Source organism: Octopus bimaculoides, chromosome 1, assembly GCF_046866305.1.
Source record: "Octopus bimaculoides isolate indiv1 chromosome 1, ASM4686630v1, whole genome shotgun sequence".
Taxonomy (NCBI): Eukaryota; Metazoa; Mollusca; class Cephalopoda; order Octopoda; family Octopodidae; genus Octopus; species Octopus bimaculoides.
This window is the reverse complement of record NC_142928.1, coordinates 133,687,107-133,702,894: the sequence shown is the minus strand read 5'-3', so window position 1 is coordinate 133,702,894 and position 15,788 is coordinate 133,687,107. Positions and strand designations below refer to the sequence as shown.

The 15,788-nt window shown below is 34.3% G+C and overlaps 1 protein-coding gene and 1 long non-coding RNA gene across 5 annotated transcripts in view; one reads left to right on the top strand and one right to left on the bottom strand.

The window, feature by feature from the left end:
- The window catches only part of LOC106881506 (formin-like protein 3), a 91,844-nt gene that overhangs the window by 25,743 nt on the left and 50,313 nt on the right, over positions 1-15,788 (bottom strand). For all 4 annotated transcript variants that reach the window (XM_089358697.1, XM_052970744.2, XM_014931916.3 and 1 more), the window contains exons 2-10: positions 15,200-15,723; positions 14,702-14,755; positions 13,804-14,006; positions 12,889-13,042; positions 7,450-7,500; positions 5,804-5,902; positions 4,153-4,302; positions 2,833-2,949; positions 1,124-1,264 (exon numbers count right to left, since the gene is read on the bottom strand). In XM_089358697.1, the coding sequence (XP_089214823.1) occupies positions 1,124-1,264; positions 2,833-2,949; positions 4,153-4,302; positions 5,804-5,902; positions 7,450-7,500; positions 12,889-13,042; positions 13,804-14,006; positions 14,702-14,755; positions 15,200-15,652 (1,422 nt within the window). In that variant the 5' untranslated portion in view covers positions 15,653-15,723. The remainder of the gene's footprint in view (positions 1-1,123; positions 1,265-2,832; positions 2,950-4,152; positions 4,303-5,803; positions 5,903-7,449; positions 7,501-12,888; positions 13,043-13,803; positions 14,007-14,701; positions 14,756-15,199; positions 15,724-15,788) is intronic.
- LOC128248748 (uncharacterized) overlaps positions 11,594-15,788 on the top strand; it is a 63,816-nt gene continuing 59,621 nt past the window's right edge. The window contains exon 1 of the long non-coding RNA XR_008264940.2: positions 11,594-11,723. This is a non-coding gene — a long non-coding RNA (uncharacterized LOC128248748). The remainder of the gene's footprint in view (positions 11,724-15,788) is intronic.

Below are 15,788 nucleotides of genomic sequence, written 5' to 3'. Positions count from 1 at the left end.
CAAGGTAGTTTATGCAAGACCAGCAGTCGCCCATGCATACCAGCCTCCCCACTCCACTGATGTTATCCATGGGAAAGGTAAAGACCAATACAGCTTGGTACCAGTGACATTACAACTCATTCCTACAGCTGAGCAAACTGGAGCAACATGAATAAAGTGTCTTGCTGAAGAATATAACACAGCCCAGTCTGGGAATCGAACTCACTATGCCATGATTGTAAGCCTGGCACTCTAACCACTGAGCTGAGCCTTCACATAAAGAGGGGAAGTAGTAAACAGTTAATAAACCACATCTGCAACAATAGAAGCAATTTCAGTGACAATGTTAAGGTTCTTGTGAAAGGCATGGATTGGGCGGTCAGATAAATTCATTAATTTTTTTTTTCCTCCTGGGCATTCTATAGTTATATGCCTGAAAAGTAGTAAAGTTTATTCAAATTTCAAAAGTGATAACAAAAGTTGTAGAGGAGAATATAAAAAAACAGCATACAACACTACAGTAAAAGTATTTTTTCATGTTAATTCAAATGGAAAGGATTAAAATAAATGGGTATGAAAATGAATGAATTTATCTGATTCCAATACATTATCAATTGTCTTTTTTCTTCCTTGATACACCTGAGATGCTGTACTATTATCACTGCATTCGTCAGACTATCAGATGTTGTTATACACCACTGGTCACAATGCACTTCTTTGCATTGTTGTATCCTTTGAATGATGCCACACCACTGGTTAGGTGACCAGGTCGACATCCCCCTGGATGAAATGCTAGTCCCACCACAGGGTTACCTATTTACAGCTGAGTGGACAGGAGCAATGTGAAATGAAGTGTTTTACTCAAGAACACAACACACTATTGGTCTGCGAATTGAAACCACAATCTTCCAATTGCAAGTGCAACATCCTAACTACCAGGCCATGTGACTTTATGAGCTGTATTCATATAAGAAGGTATTAATCAATGAAAGAGCCAAAACGGAAAACTGAAACATATGTGAAGTAGTAACAGAATCCCTAAACCATTCCCAACATGATAAACTGATTTGTGCTTTATATAATAATCAAAATAGGTCTGACAGTCAAAACAGGTCAAATGTAATACCATAAACATTTTTCTTACCTCTCGACGAAGAATTGAATTTCTGCTTTCAGCCATTATTTGTTCCTCTTGAATGTTTTCAACATTGATGAAATTGGTCTTCCAATTAGTAATTTCATGATGAAGCTCTGCCAACTCGCAACCATTTCCCTCAGTTTCTTGCTAATAAATGGAAAAGAAAGTAAATTTAAATGAATGTACTATTGAAAACTTAACAGTATATTGTTTTTTTAGAACACTGGATCTTGAAGCAGATAAATAATGATGTATAAATGTAGAGTTAAAAATGCTTTGGATGAGATAAGTCAAGAGATGCCCTATGTGTTCCATGGACAGCTTTTGACTTTTCTATTCAAAGGGTTTTAACCCAATATTTACATGCTATTATTTATAGCTTATCTGCTTCAAGCTCCAATGTTGCAAAATAGAATTATTCCATATTTTCTTGAAATTCCAAAATTCTTATAATATTATGGTTTTCAACTGGGGTCCATATGGCCCTTGTGGAAGTCCATATAAGACTTTGTTAACAAAATATTTTAACAATTTTTTTAATACAATTCCTAATAGTATTTAATTGCAAAAATATAACAGGATATTTTTAAACACCGAATTGCTAGGAAGGTCCTTCAGAGTAAAATAGGAATCAAAAGGTTCCATAGATTAAAAGTGGTTGAGAAACACAGCACTAAAAATCTAGAAGCAATGCAGTTTAATTTTGTATAACAGTTGTGTTGTTTCCAACAATTGAAACACAGCCTCTAATAAATATAAAAAAAGATCTGAAACCTTAAATGTTGCTGTCTAGATGTATATATGAATGCATGCATTGTTTATTAATCAAAATTAAGTTGTAACTGGGATGCACCACAGTTTCTCAATACCCTAAGCACTTAAATACTGGGACTATTATATATATATAAAAATTAAAACAAAAAAAAAAAACAGACATTATTTCAAGGTTCATTTCCCATGACAGAATTGATAGTAGTGGTAGGCAGAAAACACCGATAGTCACCCTTCTCCATCATATAAATTTTGTCAGGTAATAATTTCTATGCTCCCCCCCCCCCCACACACACACACATCATTGACTTCTACTTTTAAATGAAGTTACTTTAACCGTTTAGCATTCAGGTTACTCTGTCAAATGTAATGCTCATTTATTCATGCTGCTTTGAATTAATCATGTATCATCTCATAGCTTTGAGATTTCAAAACAGGTAGAATCTTTTGGCCTGATGTGATTAGTTTAAAAGCTAAAAAAAAAAAAACTTTCAGAAAAACAAGATAGAAAATTCTGAATTAATTGAATAATTTGTTTTACTGTCTGAAGATAAAGAACTTGATATTATGCACATTATAGAGATTAGACACAAATATTAAAATTGTTGAGGAAAGTCTGATGAAACATATGTATATATTATCATCATCATCATCATCATCATTTAATGTCCGCTTTTCATGCTGGCATGGGTGGGACAATATATACACACACACACATACATACATACACACACATGCATATACATACACACACATACATACATACACACACACACATGCATATACACACACACACACGTTCATATGTATGTATCTATGTATATAAGTATGTATGTATAACAATTTGATGGGAACAACAGGCCTAAATTACATTGAGTAAAAAAAAAAAATCTAGTATAAATTGTACAAGATCTTAATTAAATACTAGTATGAAATTTACATACCTTTTCTAGGAAATCAATATCTAAGCCAGCTGCCAGCAACTGATGTTGCAGAAAAACTCGATGATTAAGGGTTGATGTTGCATTTAACATGCTATTAACAAATTTCAAACATGCCACCTATGAGGGAGAAAAAGAAACAAAATTATCATAAATAATAATATGCAAAGATATGATTTCTAAATATCTTAATTCAAAATAACTTTAAGCCTTTAGCATTCAGATTATTCTATCAAATGTACTGCTTATTTATTTACATTGCTTGGAATTAATCATCACTTATTTCATAACAGTAAGATTTCAATGATGTGACTGTTTATTTTTAGAATGACTTTGTAGGATAGGTGCAAAAGGTAGGATCTAACCAATTTAAACATAAAACAGGTAGAATATTTTGGGAGAATATGAATAGTTTCAATGCTAAAAGCTTGTAAAACAAAGTGTTTAGAAAATAAATTTTAGTGGCAGAGGCAGTGGGACAATAGAGATGTTTCTCTCATACTGTTTAGAAGGAAAAAAAAAACTTGTAGAGAAATAATTTTTAAAAATATGTAAGTTACATTTATTCTTTCAATTTTTTTCTACTTCATCTTTTTCTCCATAAAATTAGCAATCAAAACATCATAGCTGTTTAGATTGGTGGAAGAAACATGTTATCTTCAAATCAATTTTTGTGCCTATCGTCACCTATGGTCATGATTGAAGGGTAATGACTGTATGAGCACAATTTTAAATATAAGCAGCTGAAATGGGGTTCCTTTGAAGGATCTTTGAAGTAACATTACTTGACTGGTTGTGTAGCTCAGAAATTAGAAAGTCTCCCCAGGTCAAGCTGCTACTTCTCTGCATTGAGAGATCAGTGCTCTCATTCTACAGACATTGTAATTAGTATGTCACAAGAGGGATTCTTCAAGCTGAGTCAACTGGTTGAAGACTTAGGGGTAGACCAAAATTAATATCATCATCATCATTTAGCGTCCATTTTCCATGCTGGCATGGGTTAGATGGTTTAACTGGGACTGACATGCCATAAAGCTAAACCAGGTTCCATTCTGATTTGACTTGGTTTTTTCAGCTGGATGCACTTCTTAATGCCAACCACTCCACAGAGTGTAGTGGGTGCCTTTTATGTGTCAGTCTCAATTGGTCATGCTTGGGAATCCAACCAGAAACTGTAATAATGGTTGCTTCCAATAGGACCCTATGGAGCAGGAGTCTGAGGACTCTACTCCAACAAGCATCCTAGGAATAGTGGGTGGAGAAGATGGATGGATGGATGGATGGATGCTTGAATGAATCGAAGAAATATGTTTGGCAACGCACCTGGAAGCTAAGTTGTTGAGAAGTTGTATTCTTTAACATGTTCATCAGTAGTTTAAAGCGCATGGGTTCCCCAAACTTGAAACAAATGTAGGAAAATGTATCCAAGACACAATTGAGGCCATTCACTTCAGTTAAGCAGATAGTAAAGATCTGTAAATGAAATATATATATTACAGTAATCAAATTTGATATAAATAATATACAACAGGATAATGTTAGTGACAAAGACAAACAGTGATAAGATATGTAGGAAGCTTTCTTCATAGCACAGTGTTTACAATGACATTTAAGTTCATACTCATAGATATAGACAGAAATGCACATACATACACAATATTTTATTATCTGCTCAATTTTACGACTGTTTTTCCATGCTAGCATTGATTATATAGTGGAGGCGCGTGGCTTAGTGGTTAGGGGCGTCAGCATCATGATCGTAAGATTGTAGTTTTGATTCCTGGGCATGGGCAACGTGTTGTGTTCTTGAGCAAAACATTTCATTTCACGTTGCTCCAGTCCACTCAGCTGGCAAAAATGAGTAATGCTGTGAAGGACTGGCATCCTGTCCAGCTGGGGAATACATACGCCATTGAAACTGGGAAACCGGGCCCATGAGCCTGGCTAGGCTTTAAAAGGGTGCATTTATTTTTATTTATTGATTATATGAATATGTCGTTTTACAGCTGGATACCTTTTCTACAACTAACCTTTAGTGATTTCTTAAGTAACAGAAATCTAGTTCCACACATCAAAATCCACAAATCCATTCACAAAGCTTTGGTTGGCCCTGGACTACAGTAGAAAAACACTTGCCTAGTATTTGTGAGACTGGATCTAAAACCACAAACCCCTCAAACAAAAAAAACCATGGTTGTGCCTTATATACACGCATTATATAATATATGGTTTAGAGCTTAGGGTGTTGCACTCATGATCTAATAATCGTGATTTGAATTCTCAGACCAAGTGGTGTGTTGTTTCCTCAAGTAAAAAACCTCATCTCGCATTGCTCTGTGATTACTTCAACACGTGACATGTGACACACCATGCACCAGTTCAGAAAACATTGTTTTGATGGAGAGAGTGAGCTAATGTATGGCATGAACATTTGATCACTATAAACAAATCATTTGTGCAGATCATTTGGCAAAAGCTGAACACTCATACATCATCTCCAACAGAAGAGTCCATTATATATATATATATATATATATATAGATCTGGATTTCATAACTAGTAATACTGCTCAGTACAAGAGTACTGTGAATGCTAAAGGGAGATGGTGTTTGGAAAATAAATTAACGTGAAATTTTGATACAAGGTTGCTTTGATATTACATCTTTTAAAACCTCCATGCTTCCTGAAATTCGCCAACAATATACCTGATATCCCCACCTCCATATACATAAACACATGTATATCATGACTCATACACTGTTCACTTTCCTGACTTTTGTACATAATTCTATGTACTATGCAAGCATTTTTGATGAGGTGTAGTGCACCTGAGCTCTATACACAATGATATCATTATTATTTTAAATTTAGATCACTTTAAACAATAGCTGGTGTCATAGAGTGAGTGATCTCAGATGGTGTGATATCAAAAGAGTTTAAAATAAAAATTATAAATTTGTGACAAAAATTTTACCTGGAGAGCTGCCAGCTTGGTTTTACTTATACCATTAATTAAACTGTGTGAAACTGTTTCAAGACTGTGACGGATATCCAAAAATTTATGAATAGCTGTCTATAAAGTAGGGAAACAGAGAAACATATGATTGTATTATTGCATGAAAATTACAATAAAAATATATATGATAAAGAATTACTTACTTTTATTTGAGATTAGAGTAAATTTTGTAAGGAAGAAATAATCTAAGTGGCCAGAAATTAAAACTATTACTTGTTTTATCAATCCTAAAAGTGGATATGAAAAGGTAAGTAAAAATTTGAATACAGTGAAATCAGACGTTAAAAACATAAACTTGTAAAAGTTTGATAGTCGTCATAGAGACTTTAGTCTCTCTATCACCTTTCAACATAATTATATATGAAGAGACAATAGAACAATTAACAATATACTAAAAAGGTTTTATTTATGATGATGCTTGGTTTCACAATTCCTGTCATTCAGCTTAGCAGCCGCTGATTAGATTGTAGTTTGGTAATGGAAGGTTAAGGGCTTCCTTGATGCCTGCCAGAGAAACAAGTAGCTATCACCATCGAAGGCATCGAGGTGAAGTGGTAATTCGTTGAGGAGCGAGGAGTTGTCACGTAGAAGGTCTGAGCTCAACTGCCTAACAAGTGAAACTCACTCTTTAAGAACCAGTTTTACTATGCATGTGCACTCGAGGGGCTTCCAGTGGTGAAGTCCCCTGTGCATGCGCAGAATAGTACTTCCTCAATGGCGGCTATAATTTCACGCCACTACAAACTAAACAAATGTGAGTTTCTGAAACAAAGGTATTAAGAGAGAGGGAGTATGCATATCTAATTGCACAGATTCTATTTGAGCTCAGTATATTACCTTATTTTATTGATACCTAACTGTATGAAAGAATAAGAACAACTTCATTAGGATTTAATCAACAAAAAATAAAAACATGAAACCAGATAGCATAAAGAATTTCATCAGAGCTTTGAATGACTGAGTGGCTTCATGACAGTGCAAGAATGAAGATTAGAGTGAAGTTGTGAATATGAGAGTTGAGGTGAATAAAGTTAGAGCAGAGTAGGACTGTGTGAGGTAATGAAATTGTTAGAAGTGTTGTTCCTGCCATTGGAGAAGGATATTCCTTGTTGAGACTGATCCAGCAGATTTATGGCAGAAGATAGCTGCTTGATTGAAGGATTTGATTAGTGTGTCTACACTGTATATATATATCATAAAATTTATGGTTTGAAACATGTTCCCTAATGTAAAGACTGTAAAGGTACTTGCTGAAGAAGACTTAGTTTACTGCATTAACAAGTTGAGCTACTGCTGCTGCTACTACTACTACTACTACTACTCACACACACCACTACACGTGCACATGCACACACATGCACACACACACACACACACATACACACACACTCCACTGGTTTAATTATATGAGTATCAAAATAAAGAGATGGGTTCAGATGAGTAACATAGTTTGAAAGAGATAATAGAATCAAGAGTTAGAGAGAAAAGTGGTGTCTTTAAAATGGTAAAAACTGGACTGTATGGTGTATGATGTAAGAATTTTCAAGAAGGTTATATGGTTCTACAATTTGAATGTAACACTGTACAAAAGCTCAACAACTTACTTTGAACCTCAACATGTACTTGAGACACAGCAAACAGTCATGTTCATCATCCTGAAAATATAACAATAGTTAATAACATTAATAAAATCAATTGACACAAATATTTAAATAGTGATGAGAAATCATTTTAGTCAGTCTTCTATCTAATTGGGGATTGGAGGTGACAGAGGTGGTGGGTAAGAATATGCTGTGGAGAGTAAAAAGACCTTTTGAATGCAGAAAGCAGACATTTTATTACTGTTAACTGCAGAAAGTAATTTTACCCCCATGTAGATGCCTCTAACGAGACTCTAATAAGGTTTGAAAAGCAATTATTTATAGGCACAGACATGGCTGTGTGGTAAGAAGCTTGCTTCCTAGCCACATGGTTCTGGATTCAGTCCCACTGTGTGGCATCTTGAGCAAGTTCTTCTACTATAGCCTCAGGAAGAAGCCCATCATATGTGTGTGTCTCCGTGTCCCCTTGTGTCAGCATTTGTTCCCCACCACATCTTGACAACTGGTGTTGGTGTTTTTACATCCTGTAACTGAGTGGTTTGGCAAAACAGATAATAGAATAAGTACCAGGCTTAACAAAAAAAAATTAATTACTAGGGTCAATTCATTCGACTAAAATTTTTTCAAGGTGGTGTCCCAACATAACCATAGTCAAATAACTGAAACAAGTAAAAGATAAAATATTATGCTACAAAAAGAGGAGGCACCCCCAGTGACACTTTCTACAAAAACTAATTTTTCAGATCTACTTTCTTTATTTCTTTCTCATATATTTCAAATATCTCTTTATGGAGTAAGAATCAAATACTTTTAGGGGTAGATATGAAAACCGTACCAGCAGACCTCCAAGAGATACTGAAAAAGTATTGCAGAAACAGAAAATATCAATTCTAAATTTTTTTGGGTGGATAATTAACATTGATCATTATGGGAATGACCATGAAATTTAATTACACAGTCAAAGAGTTAGGATCTGTTTACTGAGCATAGCTGTAATCACATTTAAAATAAGTTCCACCATTTGACTTTGTCTATAAGGGTACAATTGAGTTTGTATCAATACAAGATTGAAGAGACATGCACACTTAATGTATGACAAGAATGTTGCAGATATGTTGTCAGTTCGACAGAAAAGGAATGTGGTTGCCTTTTTACCCTCAAAAAATTTCCGTGTGTTTGAAATTCAGAAAAAAATGAAGCAACATTGACTGTGGGAAAAAATTGTTGCTTGGATTGCTAATCAATATTTCTCAAAATTAATTGAAACTATTTTGAGACATTCAAAAAGTTTTCATTTTGGATTATTTTAATCATTTTCTAAACTTTATAAATTTCTAATATTTTATGGTTATCATTAATTCTACTTTTGTTGTTTTGAGTCTTGTTTTGTAACAGAAAAGGTTAAGATTACCCTATTGCTTTGCATAGTAAAGCATTTTTCACAGAAATTTACAACTACATGGTTTCAGGTTCAGTCCTACAGCTCAGCACCTTGGGCAAGTGTCTTGTACTGTAACCCCAGACCTACCAATGTCTTCTGAGTGAATTTGATGCATGGAAACTGTGTGGAAGCCCTTCACATATATATGTGTGTCTTTGTGTTTGTATTTATGCCCCCCACCATCACCACCACTCAATAACCAGTATTGGTTTTTGTTTATATCGCCATAATGTAGCAGTTTGGCAAAAGAGACTGATAAAATAAGTATTGGGATCGATTTGCTTGATTAAACCCTTGAAGCCAGTAAACTTTTTTCTGAAATTTTTCCCATTCTTTTTTTTTGTCTTGCAATTACTTGGCAATGTCACCAGTATTGGTAGTATGATGAAAAGCACCCAGTATATATTGTAAAGTGGTTGGCATTAGGAAGGGCATCCAGCTACAGAAACCATGCCAAAGCCAACAATGGAACTCGGTACAGCCCTGTGGCTCATTGGATCCTGTCAAACCATTCAACCTATGCCAGCATAGAAAACAGACATTAAATAATGATGATTAAATGTAATTTTTTTTTTAATGTTTAACTGTCCAACATTTTACATGAAGTAAGACAGTTGATTAAATTGTTCACCCATTCTGTTAATCTGAATCCAATTTAGTTTATTTAGTTTCAACTTTAGAAACTGTTTTATCTCATTTAACTTATTGCCATCAACATAGAAGCCCTAGCTGATGTTGTCAATTCAATCTCTATCATTTTTCAGACGAAGTCCAGTCAATGTTTCAAATCCACTCACTCTTTTGAAAAATAAAAACATAAACTTCCCACCTCTAGGTAAAATTTTGCATGCATTCAAATTTAAAATTGCCAAGTGACAAAGTCTCAAAAACCCATATGAAAAAAAAATGGTATAACCCTTTTAATACCAAACTTTGTATCAAGTGTGAAACCACCTTTGGCTCTATGATCTAAACTTTTTGCTTCATAATGATCAACATTAAGACCTTCTGTTAGAATTTCATGTTATGCCCCAAATATCAGCCTACTAAGGACAAAGTTGTTTTACTAAATTCTTTATTATTTTCAAAATGAATTGAAACAACAGTACAAAAGTAGTGCATTTCAACAGAAATACACTATCTTTGTTACAATTCAAGCCTTAAGATTAAAACCATAATTTAATGCAAGTTGCTTACCAATGAATTTGTAAAAAAATAAAACATTTTTTTTTTCTCAGCACAGATGCACCCCACCAATTCTTATACAGGTTCTTATAAACTAACAATTCAGCCTAGTACTTAAAAAGTATCTTGTTCCCTGATCTAAGTCCTACAGATTACCTTTCTATATTAGTTTCAAATTTTGGCACAAGGCCAGCAAGTTTGAGGGAGGGGCTAGTCAATTACATTGACCCCCCCCCCCCGTAAGTGTTCAACTGGTACTTATTTTATCAAACCTTGAAGAGATGAAAGGCAAAGTCAACCTGGGTGGTATCTGAACTCAGCATCTAGCCCAGCATGCTAATGATTTTCAGAGATTAATTATTGCTCGTCTTATTATCTTTCTATATTAATGATAGGAAGTGTTGAACTCCTAACATTTTTTACTCAAGAAAAATTAACCTTTTTATTAACAGCATAGAAATCTATGTTGTTAATAATGGTGAAAGAAATAGTCAAACAAACTATATTAATTACTATCTGTAGTCAATTATATAAATTAACATTTTCAACATTAGAGGAGGGAGATGAGGTCATGACTGCCAACCATTTCTTATATTGTTATCATTTTAACTGAATTAAATTAATAAAATAGGTACCTCAGTCACAAGGAAAAATGTCTTTTAAACTTCCACCACAGAAAATTCTACATTTAATGCTAAACTCTGCTACTACAGCTACCATCAACACAATTAAAAATAAGCATATAAAAAAGCCAATAAGAGAACCTCTAAGTGGTTATATGACCTGCTAGATGTAGCAGCCAAACCTCTCAAATCACACTTTCCTTTCTTAAAAATGGAAGGAATACATTGTTCGGTACTACCATCAAAAACGATGGGGGTTGTCATTATTGGAATAATGCTTTTGATCAGAGGTTTGCTTTATCAGGATTAACTTGGAACTAAACCATAACAACAACAATCAAGACAAATAACACTTGATTAGACCCCTAAATGAAAGGACTTATTTATTGATTATTTACAAGACATATAAACATTACAGTCTGTAGATCTTAATGTAAAGCTAGAAATCAATAAATTCAATGTATCTGTAAACTAGGAGGTTTAATGATACCACAGCAGTAGTTTTGCCTTTTACTACTTACAAATTTACTTACTCAATTATTTTACCAAGTATGAGCATGGGAACGGATCAATGAATAATTAAACAGTAAGAGTAATAGCAGTATTAGTAGAAAGTTTAAGGAGTAATGCGGGTAACAGACACGAAAACAAAACCGAAACAAAACACTCGTGTTGAAAAGCTCACACCGTGTACACACAAACAAGTCAAACTATGAAAGATTGACGTCATTGCAACAGAAAAACCAAGCAAACACAAGCAGAATATCTAGCAGTACCCACCTCCAAGGCGTTTGGGAGGGAGAGTGATAGGTTAGCATACAAGATCATCAAGTAATTATATTTTAGAGATTAAAAAGAAGGTAGTGAGAGAGATAGAAGGGGAGAGAGAAATAGAAAGAGAGAGAGAGAGAGATCGTAAGTACGTGTGAAAAAAAGAAAGGAAAATAGGAAGAAAACAAAAGTTGGAATGAAAAACAGAAAAAGTAAACAAAAGGCTAACAATGGAAAAAAAACGTAAAACAAAGATGGTAAGAAAACTACACTCATCTTTTCTTTTTTTTCTTTTTGCATCTAACTCCCAACTCTATGTTCCTTTCCTTTTTTTTTTTTTTTTTGATTCTATGTCTATTTATTTATCTATGTCCTCACTGCTTCTTGAAGTAAGACTAACACCAAAACATTTAACAAGAGGCAGAAACAATAACGAACATGTTGACATGAACTAGTCAGCTATATTTACTGCAACAGGTAGGGGTAGGAACAACAGATAAATTGTTCACCAATACTTAAAAAAAAAACCCCAGCAAAATTTCAACACAACAGTGAAATGTTGAACAGAATTAACATTTCATCCTTCAGATTTTAAAACGATATTGAAAATATCTTTTTCAACATTGTATGGTTAATTTGACAGCTTATTACCTATATTTGTACATTTGTATTAAAATCATAAATATAAACAGCATAACCACTGTTATATTCAGCTATGATTAAAAGCAGAGGCAACAAGAAAGCTACTCATTTTGTTATTCCAACTTGGTAAAAGGTTTGGAAGACAGTGAATTGACAAAGCCATTTAGAGTGTTAGATTGCCTTGCAGTATTGATATAGCTCTGCACTGTGAGATCAAATGCCACTGAGGTCAACTTTGTCTTTCATTCTTCTGGGGTTGATAAAATATAGTACCAGTGAAGTACTAAGGTTGATTCTTCTATCTTCTTGCTCTCTCTCTCTCAGTATCAACTCCATTGCAGAGTGGGAAAAGCCATGGGGGGATTACTCAAAGCATCTCTTTCTCAAGAAATTGAGAAAAGTTAAGTGAGGAGCTAGCAACCATCTCTCATAGAAAAACTGATAGGCTACAGGAAGTGTCCAGAATGGGCTGATGTGCCGTAAAGCAAACAACAGAAATAATCCTTTCTACTATGGACCTGAAAATTAGTGGGAGGGGGCAAGTTGACTACATTGACACCAGTGCGTAACTGGTACTTAATTCATCAACCCCAAAAGGATGAAAGGCAAAGTTGACCTCAGCAGAAATTGAACTCAGAATGTAAGGACAGATGAAATGTCACTAATGATTCTGCCAGTTTGCCACCTTGCAAAGAACAGAAATAATAAGAGACAGGTTTAGAAGTAATTTCAGTTTAACTTCAGCGATATGGTCTGAAAGTTCAAGAAGTTCTCACATACCAGTTGTTGTTGATATTCATCATACATGAGTCCTTGGTTTGCCATTAAAGAGGCTGTTTCTGATAGAGACATTCCAGCCACTTGGATGTCTTGTAGCAAATGAACCATCAAAATCATTCCTCTGTTGGGCTTATTAATGTATTCAAGAACAAAACTGCAAAAGAAACACAACACAAATAATTATATGTGTATGAGTGAGGATATAGATATAAGTGTGTGTGTGTGTGTGTGTGTGTGTGTGTGTGTGTGTGTGTGTGTGTGTGTGTGTGTGTGTGTGTGTGTAGGTGTGAGGACCTTTTTTGCCAGCAATTTATAATAAATGTTGAGAGAAGAGAGAAAGAATGAGATAATGAGACTAAACAGCCAACCAGATAGACAGTTAGGCAGACACACATGACAGTTCTTAGAGCATTCTATCAGGAAATAATTTTTAGTCACTGACATACCTTTCAGAAGTATCCTTAAAACAGAACTTTTAGGGTCAGAGTTTAGATTAGATTTCAAAGCCATTGAATGATTCAAAAAGTGAAAATGAGTTAGAAGCTTCTAGAATGAGTAACAAAAACTCAGTCTAAATTTAAAAAAAAACAAAAAAAAACACCAACTATGATATTAAGTTGTTAAGCTGATAGAAATTTAAAGTCAACACTGCAAAGCAAATGTTCATGTTGTGTTTGATTCGATTATGTGTATATTTTTTAGACCAACATTGAAGGATAGGTGTGAGAGACTGGATGTGGCCAGTTTGAACATAAAACAGGAAGAATATTTTGGCTGGATATGGCTGGTTTAAATGCTAAAGGGTTAAACATGCTTAAGAACTCTGTTAGCGAAGAAACAGAAAATAGTCTTTGTCAATGATTAACAGAAACATGTAATGAGTGAATAAATTTTGTTATATAAATTTCTACTTACTTTTCTTCTGCTATACGCAAGTCGCCTTTAAGCTTTTGAAGAACATAGGAAATTGGATTGATTTCATTAAGAGAGCCTTTGAATTTCTCAAACTGAGTAGCTGAGTATACATCAGATGTGGAACAAGAAAGTAGATTCTTCTCAATGCATTTTTTCAGACATTCAATGTATATTGGTACAACATTAGTAGAGCGAGAGAGCATCTAAGAAAAAAACAAATAAACCAAAGCAAAACCATCAATTATTCTAGTAGAGCAACACAATGTAAAAGTAAAATGGTTTAATAAAAATTTAATTTTGTATATCTGTTTTTCTGTACATCACTGTGATGCATCTGGACACATCATCAGCAATGTTTTCTGGGGTGCCTTGATGTTTCCTGGGTGCATTGTATCACCCTCAACCAGGTGACACAACTTTGCTTGTCCAGTGTGTCACATGTGATACACAGGACATATGATGCAACCATACATCATAATATGATAAACATTCTCAATCTTTTTTCAACCACCAGAATAACTTGGAACTTATGAAAGGAAATCTTTAAGTTACTCAAAACGTAGGAATCAAGGTCTAGCTAACTGTCTGAAAACCTAGCATGGGCATTTAGACACAAGCTTATGAAAATGCTTTGGACAGGCAAAGTGTAAAACCCTTGGATATGGATCTTCAGCTCAGCTGGAGATTACCCACTGAAACCAGTAAAAAAAAAAAGAAAAAAATGTATGCCTTCTCATTATAGAGTAACAATTGCATAGAGGAATAACACTGGTTTCATTGGATAATGAAGAGAAGACTAAGTTTAATAACATATATTTTCTAGAGTTAATTCAAGTAAAACTGGTTTAGGAAAGCATTTCATGAAATTAAAGAAAAATATTTATGCAATGTTAATTACCTTTTGCTCATTATCAGAATTACTACCTCCATTATCTAGTTGTGACAGAGTATCCTGAAATATAAAAAAAGCAAACAGTTATATACATAACTATTCTAAGTGTGGCTGCATAGCCACAGGTGTGGTTGTGTAGTAAAAAGTTTGCTTCCCAATCACATGGCTCTAGGTTCAGTTCTACAATGTAACTGTGTAACACCTGGGTTTACTGCAGCCTTGTGAGTGGAATTGGCAGGTGGAAACTGAAAGAAGCCCATCATGTGTGTATGTGTGTTTGTGTCTTTATTTTGTGCCCCATCACTGCTTCACAACCAATGTTGAAGTGTTTATATCCCTGTAACTTAGCAGTTTGGCAAATGAGATCGATAAAATAACTACAAAGCTTTAAAAATAAGTCGTGGGATTGATTTGTTCAACTAAACCCTTCAAGGCAGTGCTCCAGCATGGCTGCAGTCAAATGATTAAAACTAATAAAAGAATAATTACAAATAGCTTACTTACCACTACCCACTGATATAATGATTCCTCAGAAGGCTTCGAAGTATCTGTTTCATCTCCAGGTTCTCGGTTAGTTTTTGACAATTTCATAATCTTCTTCTTAAAAGTTTTAATAGACATCATGATTTTGTCTTTCCTTGAACGAATCTTGTCTTTTTTACCTGATTTGTCTTCATATTTGCTCAAATCATCTTCCGAGTAATGTAGATTTAAATGTGAAGTAACTGGTGAGACTGATGGCATTGAAATATCCCATGCTGATATTGTTTCAGTCAAAGAATATTCACTGGCAGAATCAGGTATGGAGAGGCGCCCTGAATCTCTATCAGAATCTTTGCTATTATTCACTTTTGGTGAGCTACTTACTGAAAAACTACCACTGTGAACTCCAGAAGAGTCCAAATCAGACAACTGACCACCATCGTTTGATGAAGATGATATTGAATTGAAAAACATATCAGACGATTTAGTTGAAGATGATGGGCTTGTTTCAATGAAGTCAACATCAGTCTCAGATTCTTGGAAGTCTAAAATATATAAGAAAAAAACAATAACTTATAAGAAAATGTGTTAAAGACAAAAACTTAAACAA